The sequence below is a fragment of the Podarcis raffonei genome, chromosome 14 (genome assembly GCF_027172205.1).
Source record: "Podarcis raffonei isolate rPodRaf1 chromosome 14, rPodRaf1.pri, whole genome shotgun sequence".
Lineage (NCBI taxonomy): Eukaryota > Metazoa > Chordata > Lepidosauria > Squamata > Lacertidae > Podarcis > Podarcis raffonei.
In genome coordinates, this window is record NC_070615.1 from 10,900,571 (window position 1) to 10,917,963 (window position 17,393).

Genomic DNA, 17,393 nt, shown 5'->3' on the forward strand with positions numbered 1-17,393 from the left:
CGCAGCTGGAGGAAAAAGGCTATTTCCCCCTCCCCCCTCTCATTCCCACTCTTCTGTAAGATTAGCCCCTGCCCGCTGCACATACCCAAAGAGGCTTGCAGGGTGGGGACACCTAAATTACATTTTTAAGTGTCATTGGTGGGGATGGACAAGAGGGAGGCTGTATGTGTGCATGGGATCCAGAACAGTCCCCCCCCCCCGTTTGCAAATGGGCCCCCAAAGTTGGGGTGTACATGGTGACCAACTCATTCCTGTTTTCAGACTTTCTGGGGGCATCCTTTTCAGCCTTTGTGGAAACAGGACACTGTTCTTACGTCCTTAAAGTGTCAACATAAATATTCAGTCCTATTAAGTCAAATGGGCTTTACTCCCAAGTAAGATGCAGGTGGTGCTGTGGGTTAAACCACAGAGCCTAGGGCTTGCTGATCAGAAGGTTGGTGGTTCAAATCCTGTGACGGGGTGAGCTCCTGTTGCTCGGTCCCTGCTCCTGCCAACCTAGCAGTTTGAAAGCATGTCAAAGTGCAAGTAGATAAATAGGTACCGCTCCGGCGGGAAGGTAAGCAGCGTTTCCGTGCGCTGCTCTCGTTCACCAGAAGCGGCTTAGTCATGCTGGCCACATGACCTGGAAGCTGTACGCTGGCTCCCTCGGCCAATAAAGCGAGATGAGCGCCGCAACCCCAGAGTCGTCCGTGACTGGACCTAATGGTCAGGGGTCCCTTTACCTTTACCTTTAAGTGTGTATAGGGCTGCAGCCTCAAGTATTTTATTACTATGTTGTTCAGATGAAATGAAGGCTTTATTTTTTCCCTTTTTAATTACTGTTTTTTATTTTGACAAAGTAATAATTGTACATAAATAAGAATAAAAATGTGCACCCCACCCCGAGACCATTCCATTGTAACTATCCAACCTTCCAAAATTTCAACACCTCTTGCGATGATTTGACCCCTTTCCATTTTAACAGTACAAATTCTACAAACACCCTCCATATCTCCTCAAAATAATTTCTCCTGCATATTCCCCATCTTACCTTAATGACACATGTTAATTTATCATTAATAGCTATCTCCCACACCTCTTTATACCATTCTACCATTTTATATTCTTCTTGCCCCTTCCACTTCCTAGGTATCATAATTTGTGCAGCTGTCAATAAATTTGTGAGCATGTGAGCTTTAAACATACTTTCCTGTTAACCATTATTTCTTTATTTAATCAATTTAGAGGTTGATTAATGTACCAAAAAATCCCCCCAAAACAAACAACCCCTCTAAAGTGGTTTACCAAGCAAACAACAACAACTCATTAAAATCAAGGCTAGAATCCAATAAAGCAAAAGAACTGTCAATAAAAACAATCAATCAAAATGCTAAGGAATGTGTCATGATGCATCAGAGGGAAGGCAACAAGTCAAGATCAGGAGATGCAGGACCATGGAGAGCGACAAGTGAGCAACTCTTAGGGATTATTCCCACTTACCTTTTGCCCTGATCTTTCCAGGCACAAGTCTGAGTGCTTTGGGGTTTAATGCCCCCAAAGCTTTCCCTGCAAAAAAAACTGCTCTTTAGCGCTCAATTGGAGCAAACGTCCATTCGGATTGCAGTTTGCTCCGATTGAGCTTTAAAGAGCAGTTTTTCGTAGGAAAAGCTCTGGGGCAAAAAGAAAAAGGCTCAGTGTCCGAGCTTTAAAGTGTGGACCTTGCCTGGAAAGGTAAGTGTGGATAAGCCTTTGGGCACCTGTGCTCAGACTCCCGTTTCCAGGCTCTGCTCTCTTGTGGATAACTAGAGCCTTACAGCTTCACCTTCTTACTTGAAGCATGGCCAGTGGTCAGGGATGATGGGAGTTGTAGTCCCATAACATCTAGGAAGCCACAAGCTCCCCACTCTGCTCTACCAGAAAATCTGCTTGCAAGGAAAATAGTTGCCCGGGTTTCTCATAAACGTCAGAGATTTAGAACATATCTGTACTGGTTAACAATTTGCTACCGGGCCAGGTTCAAAGTGTGACTATTAACAACTTGGGACCAGTTTGTCTATCCCCACATGTGCCCACTCGACTGCTTCAAACGACAGAATTGGCACTGCTGCAGGTGCACGTAATGCCTGTTCCATTCTTGCAAGAGCCCCATTGTATAATGAGGCAGCACCTACACTTCGGAACTCCTTGCCTATTGAGATCAAGCAGGTGCCTTCACTGTACTCTTTTAAAGGTAAAGGGACCCCTGACCATTAGGTCCAGTCGTGACCGACTCTGGGGTTGCAGCACTCATCTCGCTTTACTGGCCGAGGGAGCCAGCATACAGCTTCTGGGTCATGTAGCCAGCATGACTAAGCCGCTTCTGGTGAACCAGAGCAGCGCACGGAAATGCTGTTTACCTTCCCACCGGAGCGGTACCTATTTATCTACTTGCACTTTGACGTGCTTTCGAACTGCTAGGTTGGCAGGAGCAGGGACCGAGCAATGGGAGCTCACCCCGTCGCGGGGATTTGAACTGCCGACCTTCTGATCAGCAAGTCCTAGGCTCTGTGGCTTAACCCACAGCGCCACGCACGTCCCTTGTACTCTTTTAGGCTCCCGCTAATAACATCCTTCTTCAGGCAAGCCTACCCAGAAGCTCAGAAAGTTGAGGCAGTTTGTTTTAGTATTTAAACTTTTGCTTGTTTTTAAGTATGGTTGTAAAAATAAATAAATCACGATTTTATTGTTTTATCTTTTTGTAAACTGTTTTGATTTTTTTAAACTTTCATTTATAAATTTAGTGAAATAAAGTAAATAGGAAATAACTATTAGACCCTCAGATCCTGAATCCCAGGGTTTAAATTGAAGACATTTTTCTTCTGGCAGGCCTTACCAGTTGCAACGGTGGGTCTTTGCCACCAGTGTCTATTTTGTATTGTTCTATTTTTTTAAATGGATCACTTCTTTGTGTTTTTAACTGCTTTTTTTCTTGTACATCACCTTGAGATGATTGTGTAGAAGTATGTTAATAAAAAAAACAGGTATAGGAGGCGCTAGATATGGGAGCCACTAAATGCTACTTGGGAGTCGCTGAATATAGGCTTCTAATAGGTTCTAAGGCTTTATAGTTAGAAAATGGTTCAACGGTGGTCGTTGGCTGTGGCTTTTGCTATGCGGGGATGTTCGTCTCAGTTTTTCAGCTGAAAAGAGAATCTTTCCTTCTTTCAGGGAGATGCAACTGAGTGCTTTCCTTTTAGGATGATGACTGAAAGGCTAATAAATCAATGAGTAACTTTAAAAAGAGGGAGGAAAGGGTTGTTTGAGATGCAGCCAAATAAGTCATATATAAAGCATTGCCCATCATTAGTGAGTCCAGGAGTCCTGTCCAAAAATAAAATAAAATGACAGCCCTGCCAGTTCAGGAAATAACAGTTGGTGCCCAAACAGTATTTGGGACCATTGTGTTCCACCAGTAGAAAGCAGAGGCCTGCCTTGAACTTTAGGCATGCACACTTTGCTAAAGTTGTAAGCCGGAGGTTTGTGCTGCAACTTTAAATTCTGTAGTAAAAGGGGGAGATGAAGCAGCCACAGCTGTCTCCCCCATGGAAGCCCCTCTTCCCCAAGTCTTTTTACCTGCCCCATCACACTCCAGATCCAATGGAGAACAAGTGGGTCACAGTTTCAGTCAGTCAGTCAGTTTTATTGCACATAGCCAAAGGCTGCTGCAATGTACACAGAATCATTCAACAAATAAAAGAAAATATACTGGGTTGATACAGAAAACTTAAAACATTATCAAGACGTTACCTACTCTAAACAGAGCTATAAAAGTACCTTAATATACAAATTAAGACATTAAACAATAAAATTTATAAGCTAAAATTATCACATGGTCACTAATTTTTTAAAAAATAATGTTAATTAATACAGTGTGCAATTATATTCGGAGTTTGGTGATAAAGATTGAATATAGCTTGATATAAGGTAAAGGTAAAAGGACCCCTGACCATTAGGTCCTGTTGTGGCTGACTCTGGGGTTGCAGTGCTCATCTCGCTTTATTCGCTTAGGGAGCCAGCGTACCGCTTTCGGGTCATGTGGCCAGCATGACTAAGCTGCTTCTGGTGAACCAGAGCAGCGCACGGAAACGCCGTTTACCTTTCCGCCAGAGTGGTACCTATTTATCTACTTGCACTTTGACGTGCTTTCGAACTGCTAGGTTGGCAGGAATAGCTTGATGTAGATAGGGTCAAATAAATTCATCTCCTTTACAGTTGGTGGCTACCTTGGCTATATAATTTGCTCTAATTTTCCTAGCGGCATTTGCAAAGAGTGCTACATACTTATCTGTGTCTGTGAGGAGATATAAAATCAGGTCAGAGGGGTTCTGGCCAGGGGACCTTGTCATTATAGGTGCTAAAAATCTTTCTCTTGCCTCATTATTTAAGGGCCAGCGCAAGATACACAGTTGTTTCATTGCCCGCCATGAAAATCTCTGGGTTGCAACCCAGCAAGCCCGAAGCCTGCAGTGGAAGAAGTCAGGGACCTGGCCTCTTCACGGCTAATTCCAGACGCTTCCCTGAATCTTCAGCTTTCACACAAAAACAAAACAAAAATGCCCGCTGGGAAAAGAAGCTCATGGGGTGACCTCTCTCAGCCCAGCCTACCACACAGGGCTGTTGTGAGAAGGAAATGTGTGGATGGGAGAGGGAATAAAAATGTATACCACTTGAGGATTCTTGGAGGAAGGACAAGACAAACCTTTAGATAAATAAAAGCGTCTGTTTACTTCTGAAGATAAAAGAAAAAGTGGGTGAACTATTAATTAGAAATCAACCTATGTCTTCCACTGGGATAATTTGATTTCAGGGAGTCATCTTGGAGTAGGACTTAGTTGAGTACAACCACAGGCCTTTATTTCTCAATTTTATGAAATTACCTTTTTTTAAACAAAGGTTATTTTATTTGTATGGATGGAGGAAACCATCAATTTTAGCTTCTCTAAATTTCTCATTTTCCCCAGTCTTCAAATCAGCTCTACACATTTCTGTCTGCAATTTGTGGCGTTTATAATTTTTTTTAATCCTTATGAAAACTCAACAGCATTTTAGGGTGAATTTCTCTTGGCGTCTACATTTTTGAAAGCCATTTCCCCTAATGCACTTGTGTATACATTGCATTGGAAAATTAGGAGAAATGTGAATTTCAAAGGGTGCGTTTCATTTCACATATTGGTTTGAGAAATGCAAATTGGATAGTTTGTTCTTAAAATGCAAGCAAAAATGGATTTCTCCCCCAGCCCTTTATTAAAAGGTGAAGGGACCCTGACCATTAGGTCCAGTCGTGACTGACTCTGGGGTTGCGACGCTCATCTCGCTTTATTGGCCAAGGGACTCGGCGTACAGCTTCCGGGTCATGTGGCCAGCATGACTAAGCTGCTTCTGGTGAACCAGAGCAGTGCACGGAAACACGGTTTACATTCCCGCTGGAGCGGTACCTATTTATCTACTTGCACTTTGATGTGCTTTCAAACTGCTAGGTTGGCAGGAGCAGGGACCGAGCAATGGGAGCTCACCCCGTCATGGGGATTCAAACCGCCAACCTTCTGATCGGCAAGCCCTAGGCTCAGTGGTTTAACCCACAGCGCCACCCGCGTCCCCACCCCTTTATTAGTATGCCATAAAATCATTTCTATTTCATTCTCTGCAACAATTCCACACCCCTGAGGCCCCTTGACCACAACAGTTGAGGCTTTAGGCCTGTTGACAACCTTTCCCTTAACATGCGAGCATCATCTTGGATCTTTGCATGCGTTGCCAAAGCACACAGTGACTCTCTGTCTTGAATTCCCTGCAGTTCATCAGGTGGCAGAGCGTGTGGAGGCCTTGGGTCAGTTTGTGATGAAGACAAGAAGGACACTGAAAGGCCATGGCAATAAAGTCCTCTGCATGGACTGGTGCAAAGATAAAAGAAGAATTGTCAGCTCTTCCCAGGTAAAGAGAGATGATGTCATTGTCTTGAGGGTTTGTTACTATACTGAGGAACAATCTAACTGGAAAGAAAATGTCTTACTTAGTCTTTAACATTTGACGAGATTGTGTGTTTATTTAGAAATGTAGGGCATTGCCTTCTTCCAGATACTTATTCTACAGTGTTGTTTGCACTAACCAGTAATAGCTTGCCATCCTCTGAGGCAATGTTTAACTCTTTCATAACTTCCACTAGTTTTCATGACATTTAGAGTGCTTTGGACTATATAAATAGTGCCTCAAACCAGCAAGTTAAGATTTGATTATCTGGGTCCTTATTTGTTGGACATAAAAACATCTCACCCTGTTCCCCATCGTCTCTCGTTTAACTTCTCTCTTGGCATAATCTTCCTACTTGTTTCCCTGAAGACAGAGACAGGGTTTTCTGTCATTCTGCAGAGGCCAAAGGCTTTAATAATGGCAGGTAAAAAGCCTCTTTTGTACCCTAATTTATTTATCAAAATACGTATATACTGCTTTTGCATATGTAATAATCAACAGTGTGTAGTTAAAAATAGCCAAATGGTAAGGACGGCCAGCAAAGACCTCAACAAAATCATCATGTTTTCAGCAAATGCAGAAATGGCATGAATGCAAGCGTTTGCCTCAATTCAGAGGGCATAATGCACTTACTTTTCAAAACTCTTCTTTTTCTCCTAATTTGAGTTACAACAATTCTGTTTCATTTTGCTGATAAAAAATCGATGGTACCCAGCTTTCTTTCATGCCAGCTCACAAACCTTCTTGACTAACTGCTCTGAGGCAATTTTGTAAACACTGGCCGCATCTTCCTGTTTGTTCCTGGAACTGTTGGGCTTGTATTTTGAATGTGGTGTCATGGTGTTGCAGCATCACACAGGGTACATGAAGGTATCGTGAAGACAGAATTCAGAGCGGGGACAAAGTTTCCTGCTCTCTTCCTGAATTGGTTAACACTTTTGCATCTGTTTCCTCTGCTAAAAATAAACAAAAGGGAAAAGTTTTTTCTCAGGCCAAAGGTTTTCATGAAAAGGACCCCACCCAACAGAAGTGGTGGAGAGATGTGTGATTGATAGCATCTCCAGGCTGAAGTCTAGTGCCATCTTCCCAGGCTGACTTCAGTTGTGAGTCTAGTTTAGCATAGGGCCTTGGTGGTAGCCAGCCAAGGGCTTGGTTTAGAATAGACTGAGGGTAACCAGTGCTGTGTCCTTCAGTTGTTTTGGATTCATCTGACCATCGACCTTGCTGGCTGGGGCTGATGGGAGTTGGAAGTCCCACAAAATCTGGAGGGCAAAATGTGGGCTATGCATACTTTAGGCCTAGAAGACCTGATGTTGCATTTGAAGGGATTGTTACCACCATTTCATCCCTCCCGCACAAACCTTTCGATTTTAGGCAGGAACACGAACAGAGAGAACTGCAGTAAGACTTCAAAATATACATCTCCTTGTTTGAGAAATTTATAATCCCTCTTTGCTTTTCATAGGATGGGAAGGTGATTGTTTGGGATGCCTTCACTACCAATAAGGTAAGTTCCTTGCGTTTCTGATTTCCCTCAAGGCCTAAAGAATGGATGCGTTCGATGAATGTGGGAGGGCAATAGAAGGGTCTTTGTCCCTTTGTCTTCCATTCCATGTTGAAGACCTGCAAATTCTGGTTGGCCTTGGTGGTAGCCAGCCAGTTTGGGGGTATTTTTTTAAAAAATAAGTTGGTTCATTTCAATGTGAAGCTGAGCCAAGTGTGGGACAAACATTCCCACATTCCCATTCTGCTAGAGCAGGCATGTCCAACAGGTTGATTGTGATCTACCGGTAGATCACCAAACATCTTTGGTAGATCGCGGTAGATCACGAGATGCTTAGTGACCACCCCAAAGAAAGCTTTGCCTACCCTGAAAAAGCTCAACAACTTTGCCTGTCCATAACAATGGGTAGATCACAGCCAGTATTTTTATAATGTGAGTAGATCACAATCTCTTTGGAGTTGGACGTGCCTGTGCTAGAGGGTCCAAAACTCTGATGGAACAAGGCCTGTTGTTGATAAGTTCCTCTCGTGTTACAAACATCACACACTTCTAGTCACTTCCCATCTTTTAAAATCAGTACAGTGGTACCTCAGGATGTGAACGGGATCTGTTCCGGAGCCCCGTTCGCATCCTGAGTAGAACGTAAGATGCGCCTGCACACGTGTGGGTCGCATTTCGCCGCTTCCGCGCATGCGCGTGACGTCATTTTGACCATCTGCACATGCGCGAGCGGCGAAACCCAGAAGTAACGTGCTCCGTTACTTCCAGGTCGCCGTGGAACGCAACCCAAAAATACTGATCCTGAAGCATATTTATCCCGAAGGATGACTGTATAAGAGAATCCTGGTTTACTGTCATTTAGTGATATAGAAAGGATTTGCAAATTGACCCTTAAGATTCAAGAGATGATTTGTGTTTCAGGAACATGCGGTGACGATGCCTTGCACCTGGGTGATGGCATGCGCTTACGCCCCTTCAGGGTGTGCCATTGCTTGTGGGTAAGTGGGAGCCTCTTCATTAAAGCCATTTTTTCATTGTCGCACTGAGCCAAGGGAGCTGTTTCCTTCCCTCCAGTATTCCTTAAAGCACCTGATGACGGCATGGGCTTCATTAGGAAAGCTTTCGGCCAACTCAATAACTTTGATGCTGACTTAGGTTGTGTATATTTTGATGACTGCTGAGTTGTTTTATTGTGTTTGGTGTGTGTGTTGTTAGCTGCTTTGAGATTCTTTGGAAGATAAGGCAGGAGAGAATTGTTTTCATAAATAAATAATAGATTGCCTTAATAGGTAAATAAAATAACTGAATTGCTGCCTTAGACCAGGAAAAAGCAAACCTGCTACGGAAGTGCAGGGAGATCTTCACAATATAACTGACCGACTTTTATGTGCTTGTTAATGGTTTGTACCCAGAGCTCCTTGGAAATTCTAAGAGGCCAAAAAAAATCACTACAGTTTCAAAAGGTTCAGTCCAGCATCTTGATTCAAAATGGCTTCCGGTCATATCCAAAGATAGATGAAAATCTGCTCCTTGATCTTGGGAAACACGATGAAAAATTAGTTTACGATATCTTCAGAGGTGCCCAAATGCAAGCAAACAGACAAAAACACACACAACCAAACCTTTCCCATGTGTGTCCAAAAAAGCAGCTTTTGATAAAAAAAATATAAAATCAATCTCAGTAGAAAGCCACAGTTAGAAAATGTTTTAGAAATTACAAAAAAAGAAAAAGCAAGAATTCGAAAGTAGCATTTTGGTAGTGAGAGAAATCCACAGATTACAGTAAATCTGGGGAGATCATGGTTTTACTGACTCCCTAAGTTCTCCTAAAGGAGTGGAACTGGCAGATTTGTCTAGGTAGGAAGGGACCCCACAGGGACCCGTGCCACTGCAGAGCGAGAGCTCTGCTTCTTGCAGACTCACTTCAGTTAGAAGTATCACCTGAAGATATATGTCTGTGGGGAGGGGGATGAAGTCACTCCCAAAGGCAAGGGTGGGGAATTTGTGACCTTCCAGATGGTGTATTGGACAAATAGGGTAAAAAATGCTCTTAGTCATCTCGTAGGGAGTGGATTTTTCTTCACTTCAGACTTCCCTTCCACCTCCTCAAGTCTTGCTTTAGGCCACATGTCCTCATTATTCCTTTTTTCCAGCTCCACTGCCTCCTTAGGCAGTGGCCAGTGAATGGGAACAAGGCCTTTCCCTGTGGGTCTGAGTTCCCCAGGCAAACCCACAGCAAAATGGAAACTGGACAGCTGGAAGCAAAACTTGCCAACAGTCAGTGCTCATGCAACCCATGCTTAAGTGATATCTTTTTCTCTTACCATTTTTTTTATATATACTCTAGGGGTTTGGACAACAAGTGCTCTGTGTACCCACTGACATTTGAAAAAAATGAGAATATGGCGGCCAAGAAGAAATCAGTTGCCATGCACACCAATTACCTGTCGGCTTGCAGCTTCACAAATTCGGATATGCAGGCAAGTACACTCCAGTGTTGGAATGATAGTTGTCGAGTTAAAAGGGACCCCAAGGGCCATCTAGTCTAACCCCGTGCAATGCAGGAAACTCAACATGCAGTCCCTCATCCAATTGGAAACCATACTGGACCCTGCTTAGCTTTGCAAAAGCTGGTTGTTGACAGCTGAGTGCAGATTTATAGTGCCGTACCTGTGCATGTGGGATGCGGGTGGTGCTGTGGGTTAAACCACAGAGCCTAGGGCTTGCCGATCAGAAGGTCGCAGGTTCGAATCCCCGGCGACGGAGTGAGCTCCCGTTGCTCGGTCCCTGCTCCTGCCAACCTAGCAGTTCGAAAGCACGTAAAAGTGCAAGTAGATAAATAGGTACCACTCTGGCGGGAAGGTAAATGGCGTTTCCGTGCGCTGCTCTGGTTCGCCAGAAGCAGCTTAGTCATGCTGGCCACATGACCCGGAAGCTGTACGCCGGCTCCCTCGGCCAATAAAGCGAGATGAGTGCCACAACCCCAGAGTCGGTCATAACTGGACCTAATGGTCAGTGGTCCCTTTACCTTTACCTGTGCATGAGAAATGGTGCAAGGTTTTATTTTGCTCCCGGGGAGCTGTGTTGCATCCTCCTTGCCTTCACTCTTGTAAACACAATGTATTGAATTCCTTTCCCTCCACACCGTGTGATTTCCAAATAAAGGAACTGGTTAGTTGACAGAACCAGGATCTGAACCTGCAGAGTTAGAATAAATTCCAGTTTGCTGAGCTTAGGCTTAACAGGAAACCGCGGTTTATTAAAAAAACCCAAAGTGGAAGCTTTCGATGTTATCTATTTCCCTTGCATATGAAGAAAGAGGAAGAAGGGGGTCCGTGAGAGTCTGAAATAGTTCATGTTGAAGAAGACAGACCAGCAGCATGACCAGCGGTCACAGGCGATGGGAATTATAGTCTCCCACATCGGCAGAGCACGATATTGACTGTCTCCTCTATTGGCCTTGGATCTTGCAAACATTACATTATTTATTCATTTGTAGGAATTTTGAGACAGCTCAGCATACAAAATACCAGGGTGGAGTAGACTTGTAAGATTTCAAAATAAAATACAAAAGCACAGTAAAGCATCCTCAGGAGTAAGCACAATGCAGCTGAATCGCACTACAGGGAAAGGCTTCATGACTAAGGAAGTTTTAAGCAAGCGACTAAAGATTGCAGGGTAGAGCAGTGGTTCCCAAACGCCCCCTGCCCCACATACCACTTGAAAATTGCTGGTGGACTACTTAATTGTTTTTCTTCCTGTTGTATGAATTGTAATGCACTGTGCTGGGTGCGATGCGCTTTTTAATTGCATTTTGATTCTTTCTTTCATTGATATAATGTATTACAATTTGAATTTGCACAAAATTCAGATTGCAGTACAATAAAATACGATATAAGAAATAAACATATAAATAAAAATGCAATTGAAAATCAAAGTTAATAGTTAAGGCGACAGATGTGCCTCTTGTGTTAAACTTCACGCCTGTTTCTCTCTGCCCCTTTCAAGGCTTAATAACGCATTAAAATAACAACATGAAAGTAAGAGGCATTTGTTCTTTCTGGGCCTCGTTGCCATCATTAAAAGCAATATTACCAAGATTAAATTTATTAATTCTGTCATCCCATTAACTTTATGAGACATAATAATACACAGATCACATCAGGGCCGGCCCATCCATGAGACAAGGTGACTGCCTCAGCTGGCAGTATCCATGGGGGCAGCAGATCCCAATGTCAGTCTTTCTCCACCTCCCATGTTTGTTCCTAATGTAGATCTCCCCTTACCCTTTCTTCCCTGATGGGGTGTGTGTGTGTGCTATTTTGGGGTCTGCCTCAGGTGCCAAGATGTTCTGGGATCACCTGAATGACATCTGCAGACTGCTGGAGGTCCATGGACCACAGTTTGGGAACCCCTTCTGTAGAAGCTTGGGGGTATCCAAAAGGAGGGAATTCCACAAAAGCCCTGCTCCAGGTTCCTCAATGTGGACTGGAACCACAGGGCAAGAAGTGGGGATTTAATCCTTTCCTTCCGAACCAAGACCACTGCCCTCCCATGCTGCCTTTAGCAATTGAATGGTTAAAAAAGAGATCCTCAGATGCGTGTGTGGCTTGAAGGCAGGTCCTGGCTTTGGGAAGGTTGAAGCCTACTGTCCTAAATGGTTGATAATGTCCTAGGAAGCTGCATGCTATTCTCTCTCGCCTCCTTAAACTAACTAATCTCAAAGAGAAAATCCAGATTTTAAAACAGGAAAAAATAGATTTCTAAAAAGAAAAAAGGAGCTTCATCGTCATGGCCACAGAAAGGTAGAGCTTGTGGTGGCAGAACCTTCTCAAGGATTTATTTTAAAAATAAAAAAATACAGTGGTACCTCGGGTTACAGATGCTTCAGGTTACAGACGCTTCAGGTTACAGACTCCGCTAACCCAGAAATAGTACCTCGGGTTAAGAACTTTGCTTCAGGATGAGAACAGAAATCGTGCTCTGGCGGCATGGCGGCAGCGGGAGGCCCCATTAGCTAAAGTGGTGCTTCAGGTTAAGAACAGTTTCAGGTTAAGAATGGGCCTTCAGAATGAATTAAGTTCTTAACCCGAGGTACCACTGTAATCCAGAGTTTTTCAACCTTTTTGAGCCTAAGGCTCCCTTGACCAACTCCATTCTTTCTGAGGCACCCCTGTGGAGCTCAAGAGCCCAATGATGTCACCCCTTGCCTGCAGAGCCGACAGCCCCTCACGCTTTTTCGAACACCCTCCCTGGTGGAGTGTTCCCTCAGCCTCCTCTCCTTGAGAGTCCTTCGGGCTGCCGTCCTTGGTCTCTGAGCTGCCACTCCTTGCCCCAAAGAGGGCTGCCTTCAAGAGGCACCATTCATTCACCTGCGGAGCTTATAGCCGGGGCTGCTGCAATAAACAGCTGCATAAGCCTGTGGGAGGCAGAAACACGAGAGGGCATCAGAGGAGGGAAGGAAGGAAAGAGGGACAGAGGCCAGTGTTGCCCGCGGCACCCCTGACCATCATTCAAGGCACCCCAGGGTGCCATGGCACACAGGTTGAAAACCACTGCCTTAATTCAAAGCTCCCATCAGAGCAATGGCCATTCTAGGGACATTCTGAGAGAGACAGTGAAACATAGTGGCCACTTATGTGAGTCAGTGTTGCCCTTCTGAACCAATTTCACTCTTCCTGATGGGGGGTCCACTTCCTTTTACCCCTGGCTCCCCTCTCGCAAATTGCAAGGCACACTTTCCCATTTGGAAGCTTTAATCGCAGCTCTGTGTTTTGTTTCGTTTCTGCTAGTTTTCCACTACAACGTTTCCTGACCCTTTGCATATGCCCTTAGGTTTCGCATTGCCGTAAAAATTTCAAGTTGCAGGCTTTACAGTGGTACCTCAGGTCAGGTTAAGTACTTAATTCGTTCCGGAGGTCTGTTCTTAACCTGAAGCACCACTTTAGCTAATGGGGCCTCCTGCTGCTGCTGCACCGCCGGAGCACGATTTCTGTTCTCACCCTGAAGAAAAGTTCTTAACCTGAAGCACTATTTCTGGGTTAACAGAGTCTGTAACCTGAAGTGTATGTAACCTGAAGCGTATGTAACCCAAGGTACCACTGTATTTTATTTTATTTATGATTTTCAATTTTATACATTTCAATAATTTTATAATCATTTTAACATTTCAAAACTTGACTTCCTTCCCCCTTTTTCTGCGGTTCCTTAAATTTACATTTAAATATTTTCTGCATATCCAAATTAACTTAATTTGCTCATTTATTCATCTGCTTTAAATATATATTCTTATAAAACTGCAGGTTATTACAATAATCCTGCCAATGCTCTTATCTGTTTACAGCTTATTTATAAATATTCCATAAACCATTTCCATTCTTTCATAAAAAGTTTGTTATCTGGATTTCTTGCTTTTCCGGTAAGTTTGGCCATTTCTGCATATTCCGTAAGTTTTTGTATCCACTCTTCTTTTGCTGAGACTTCTTTCCATTTTTGGGCAAGTAACATTCCTGCTGTAGTAGGAATAAATAAATCTGTATACATGAATAAATTTCTATACAGTTTGGGGAGTTCTGTCCCCATAATACCCAAAAGTTGCAGGCTTTAGCGTCACACAGGTATAAGCAGGGAAGACAGCACCCCAAGTCTACATCTCTGTCTAATTTGGGCTCTGCGTTTGCTGTGATTACACCAGACACCTGCCTTTTAAGGCTACAATTTAAGCACCACAGGTGGAACTTTGACTCCAGTTTCTGTGGCAACAGACACTCCTCATCATCTCAGGTTATTACTGGAAAGCCTCAGAATGGGAAATAATAGCTTACCCTGAGCTTCTCGCATCCCAGAATAGCAGCAGCTGGAGCTTAAACAGCTGTTGAAGAGAGACATAAGCCTGTTCTTGATTTTGCAGCTAAAAAATCTAAAATAGCACCTCACATATTCTTATATGTTGCTCGCTGGCGGAGTAGGAATCCATATTTAGGCAGACACCCGTTTTAAAATGGAACAGATATTTATTTACTTTATTTAATAAATCTGTATCCTTTACCCTCACAGGGTGGCAACCAATTAATAACTGCCAGTATATATAACGGTGGCAGTTTCTTATGTAAACACTTCAGTTTCTTATGTATTGCACTGTGTTGCAATTTAAACTCGGTGGAAATCAAAATAAAATAGAATAGATAAGAAAGGAAAGCTGCCATCAAAATGCAATTAAAAAACATATAGTATCTAGCAGTGTGTATTACGATTTGTACAACCGGCAGAAGATCATTGTCTGTCAAGGGGTCTATGGAGGGGGTAGTTTAGGAGAAACTGGTTTAGGGCATGCTGTAGAACATGATTTATTGCCTATGCTGTGGCTTATAGAACAGAGCATTTATTGCAACTGAAATCAAGAGGAATCAAACCATCTTTCCCAGGTATTCCTGACTGACTTGTTTGCTACGCAGTGTCTCTTTCAGTACCCTGCCAATACAGTGGTACCTCGGGTTACAGATGCGTCAGGTTACAGATTCCGCTAACCCAGAAATAGTACCTCGGGTTAAGAGCTTTGCTTCAGGATGAGAACAGAAATTGCATGGCAGTGGTGCGGTGGCAGCAGGAGGCCCCATTAGCTAAAGTGGTACTTCAGGTTAAGAACAGTTTCAGGTTAAAAATGGACCTCCAGAACGAATTAAGTTCTTAACCCGAGGTACTACTGTATGTTGATTGCCAGGCAGAGGGAAAGTATTTTCATTTCAGCCCCAAAACCATCCCAGTGTTTTAGGGCTGCCTCAAGGAGGCTGTTCAAGGAGCAGAGACATGACATCAGGCCCTTTTTTAATGAGAGAAACGGTTTTAAAATGCAACCACAAGGGGGCAATTACTGACCCAGTCTAACGATCTTGAGTTTTGCTGAGCTGCTGACAATGCAGGGATTATAAAACTGAAAGGCAAAATAGATGTTCACTAAATCTGTAGCCCTCATCGTTTCTCTCCCCCCAACCCTTTGCTGGTTAAAAGGGGGAGATAGTAGTCAGCCAAATAAATATTTTTATCTGAGTGCCATACAGGACATTTCCATAGTAATGAGTTATTTGGAAGCAAACGTTTTGAAAACAAAAAAGAGTAAATATTCAGCTGATAACCTCAGCCTCGCCTTTTAAAGCCACAAAATATTTTATTATTAAAAGTGTGAATACCAGAAATTCCTCTTTCGCCTTGAAATAATACCAGGCGTTCCAGAATCACACAGACGTTTCCCATGTGTGAAATTAGAGCAATCCCATATTCTTTCCTTCTCATACCACTTTTCTCCGCATCTCCCATGTTCTTAGATTGTAAATTATTTGGAGCAGGTTTGCTTTCTGTGAAGCAGAGTTGGAGGAATTGATCTGGGTTCCCCAACACCATGCCCACTTGTCAAGGGCCTGATATCAGGTGACAATTCCCCTAACCCCCTTGGTCGCATGGCAAGCTCCGCTAACAAGAAAAAATTCAATCAAAGTTAGGTTTGAAGTTACCATCTATCAGTTATTAGGAGGTGAGCCTAGGCCTGTTTCCTAAAGGAATAGCTGTGCAACCAATCCAGTGTTTTGCAAAGCTGTGGCATGCTACAGCTGTTAAATACTCTTCATATAATTTTTCCATGCTATTAAAAAAAGAAAAAAAGCAAAGACCATTAAAAAACAACTACCTTTTTAACTAAAGTACCTTTTTAACTAAGGTAGTTTAAAAAACTAAGGGATGCGGGTGGCACTGTGGTCTAAACCACTGAGCCTAGGGCTTGCTGATCGGAAGGTTGGGGTGAGTTCCCGTTGCTCGGTCCCTGCTCCTGCCAACCTAGCAGTTCGAAAGCACTTCCAAGTGCAAGTAGATAAATAGGTACCGCTCCGGCAGGAAGGTAAACGACGTTTCCGTGTACTGCTCTGGTTTCGCCAGAAGCGGCTTAGTCATGCTGGCCACATGACTCGGAAAAACTGTCTGCGGACAAACATCGGCTCCCGCGGCCAGTAAAGTGAGATGAGCGCCGCAAAGCCAGAGTCAGTCGCGACTGGATTTAACTATCAGGAGTCCTTTACCTTTACCTTTTTAAAAACGAAGAGAGGAAAATTCTAGTGGTATCAGTGGTGCCAACTGCCTTAGTCATGGCGCCCCCTACTGGTGGCTCCCACCCCACCAGCTGAAGACCAGACTTTTAACACAAACTGCTGCTTTAGCGTGAAACTGTGAGTCAAATGGATGAGAATAGAAAGGGAAATGACTCAGATGCACCCGTGAAAACGTGAAACAAAGAATCCAACTTTAACATGAATCAGTGGAGACAAATCTTTGACAAATCGTGTCTTTCTTTCTTTTTAATAACAGTTGTTTTTTTGTTTGTTTCCCCCTTCTCTCCTAAAGATCTTGACTGCTAGTGGAGATGGCACCTGCGCTCTCTGGGACGTTGAAAGCGGGCAGCTTCTCCAAAGTTTTCACGGCCACGGAGCAGATGTCTTGTGCCTGGACCTTGCTCCTTCAGAGACAGGGAACACGTTTGTGTCAGGGGTAAAAGCAGATTAATCTTTATGCAGGATGGAGGGAGGGAATTGCAGGGGGAGACACGAAGCAAATGAAAATCTCTCCAAGTGGAAGGGAGTATTTTGTAATATTTTGCTATGTGCCCTTTCTCCCGATTAAAGCAGGCATTGCTGTTGTCTCCCCAGCTGCACTAATGCAGAATGAGATTCAGGAGAATATAGCCCTTCTCATGGCTTACTGAAAGCAGGGCTGTGTTGGCAGTTAATCCTAGGAGCTGTGTCTGCTTCTTCTCGCAATCAAATGTTACTTCTTTTATAGAAACTTTTATTTTCAGCCCCCATAAAGGCACACAAGGAAAACACAATCCTGATACAATACAAATTTAAGAACAGTAAAACCA

At 43.6% G+C, this 17,393-nt stretch overlaps 1 protein-coding gene across 2 annotated transcripts in view; it reads left to right on the plus strand.

The window, feature by feature from the left end:
* GNB5 (G protein subunit beta 5) overlaps positions 1–17,393 on the plus strand; it is a 32,906-nt gene that overhangs the window by 3,736 nt on the left and 11,777 nt on the right. For both annotated transcript variants that reach the window (XM_053366089.1, XM_053366088.1), the window contains 5 exons: positions 5,813–5,949; positions 7,451–7,492; positions 8,411–8,487; positions 9,837–9,969; positions 16,877–17,020. In XM_053366089.1, coding sequence (XP_053222064.1) covers positions 5,813–5,949; positions 7,451–7,492; positions 8,411–8,487; positions 9,837–9,969; positions 16,877–17,020 — 533 coding nt within the window. The remainder of the gene's footprint in view (positions 1–5,812; positions 5,950–7,450; positions 7,493–8,410; positions 8,488–9,836; positions 9,970–16,876; positions 17,021–17,393) is intronic.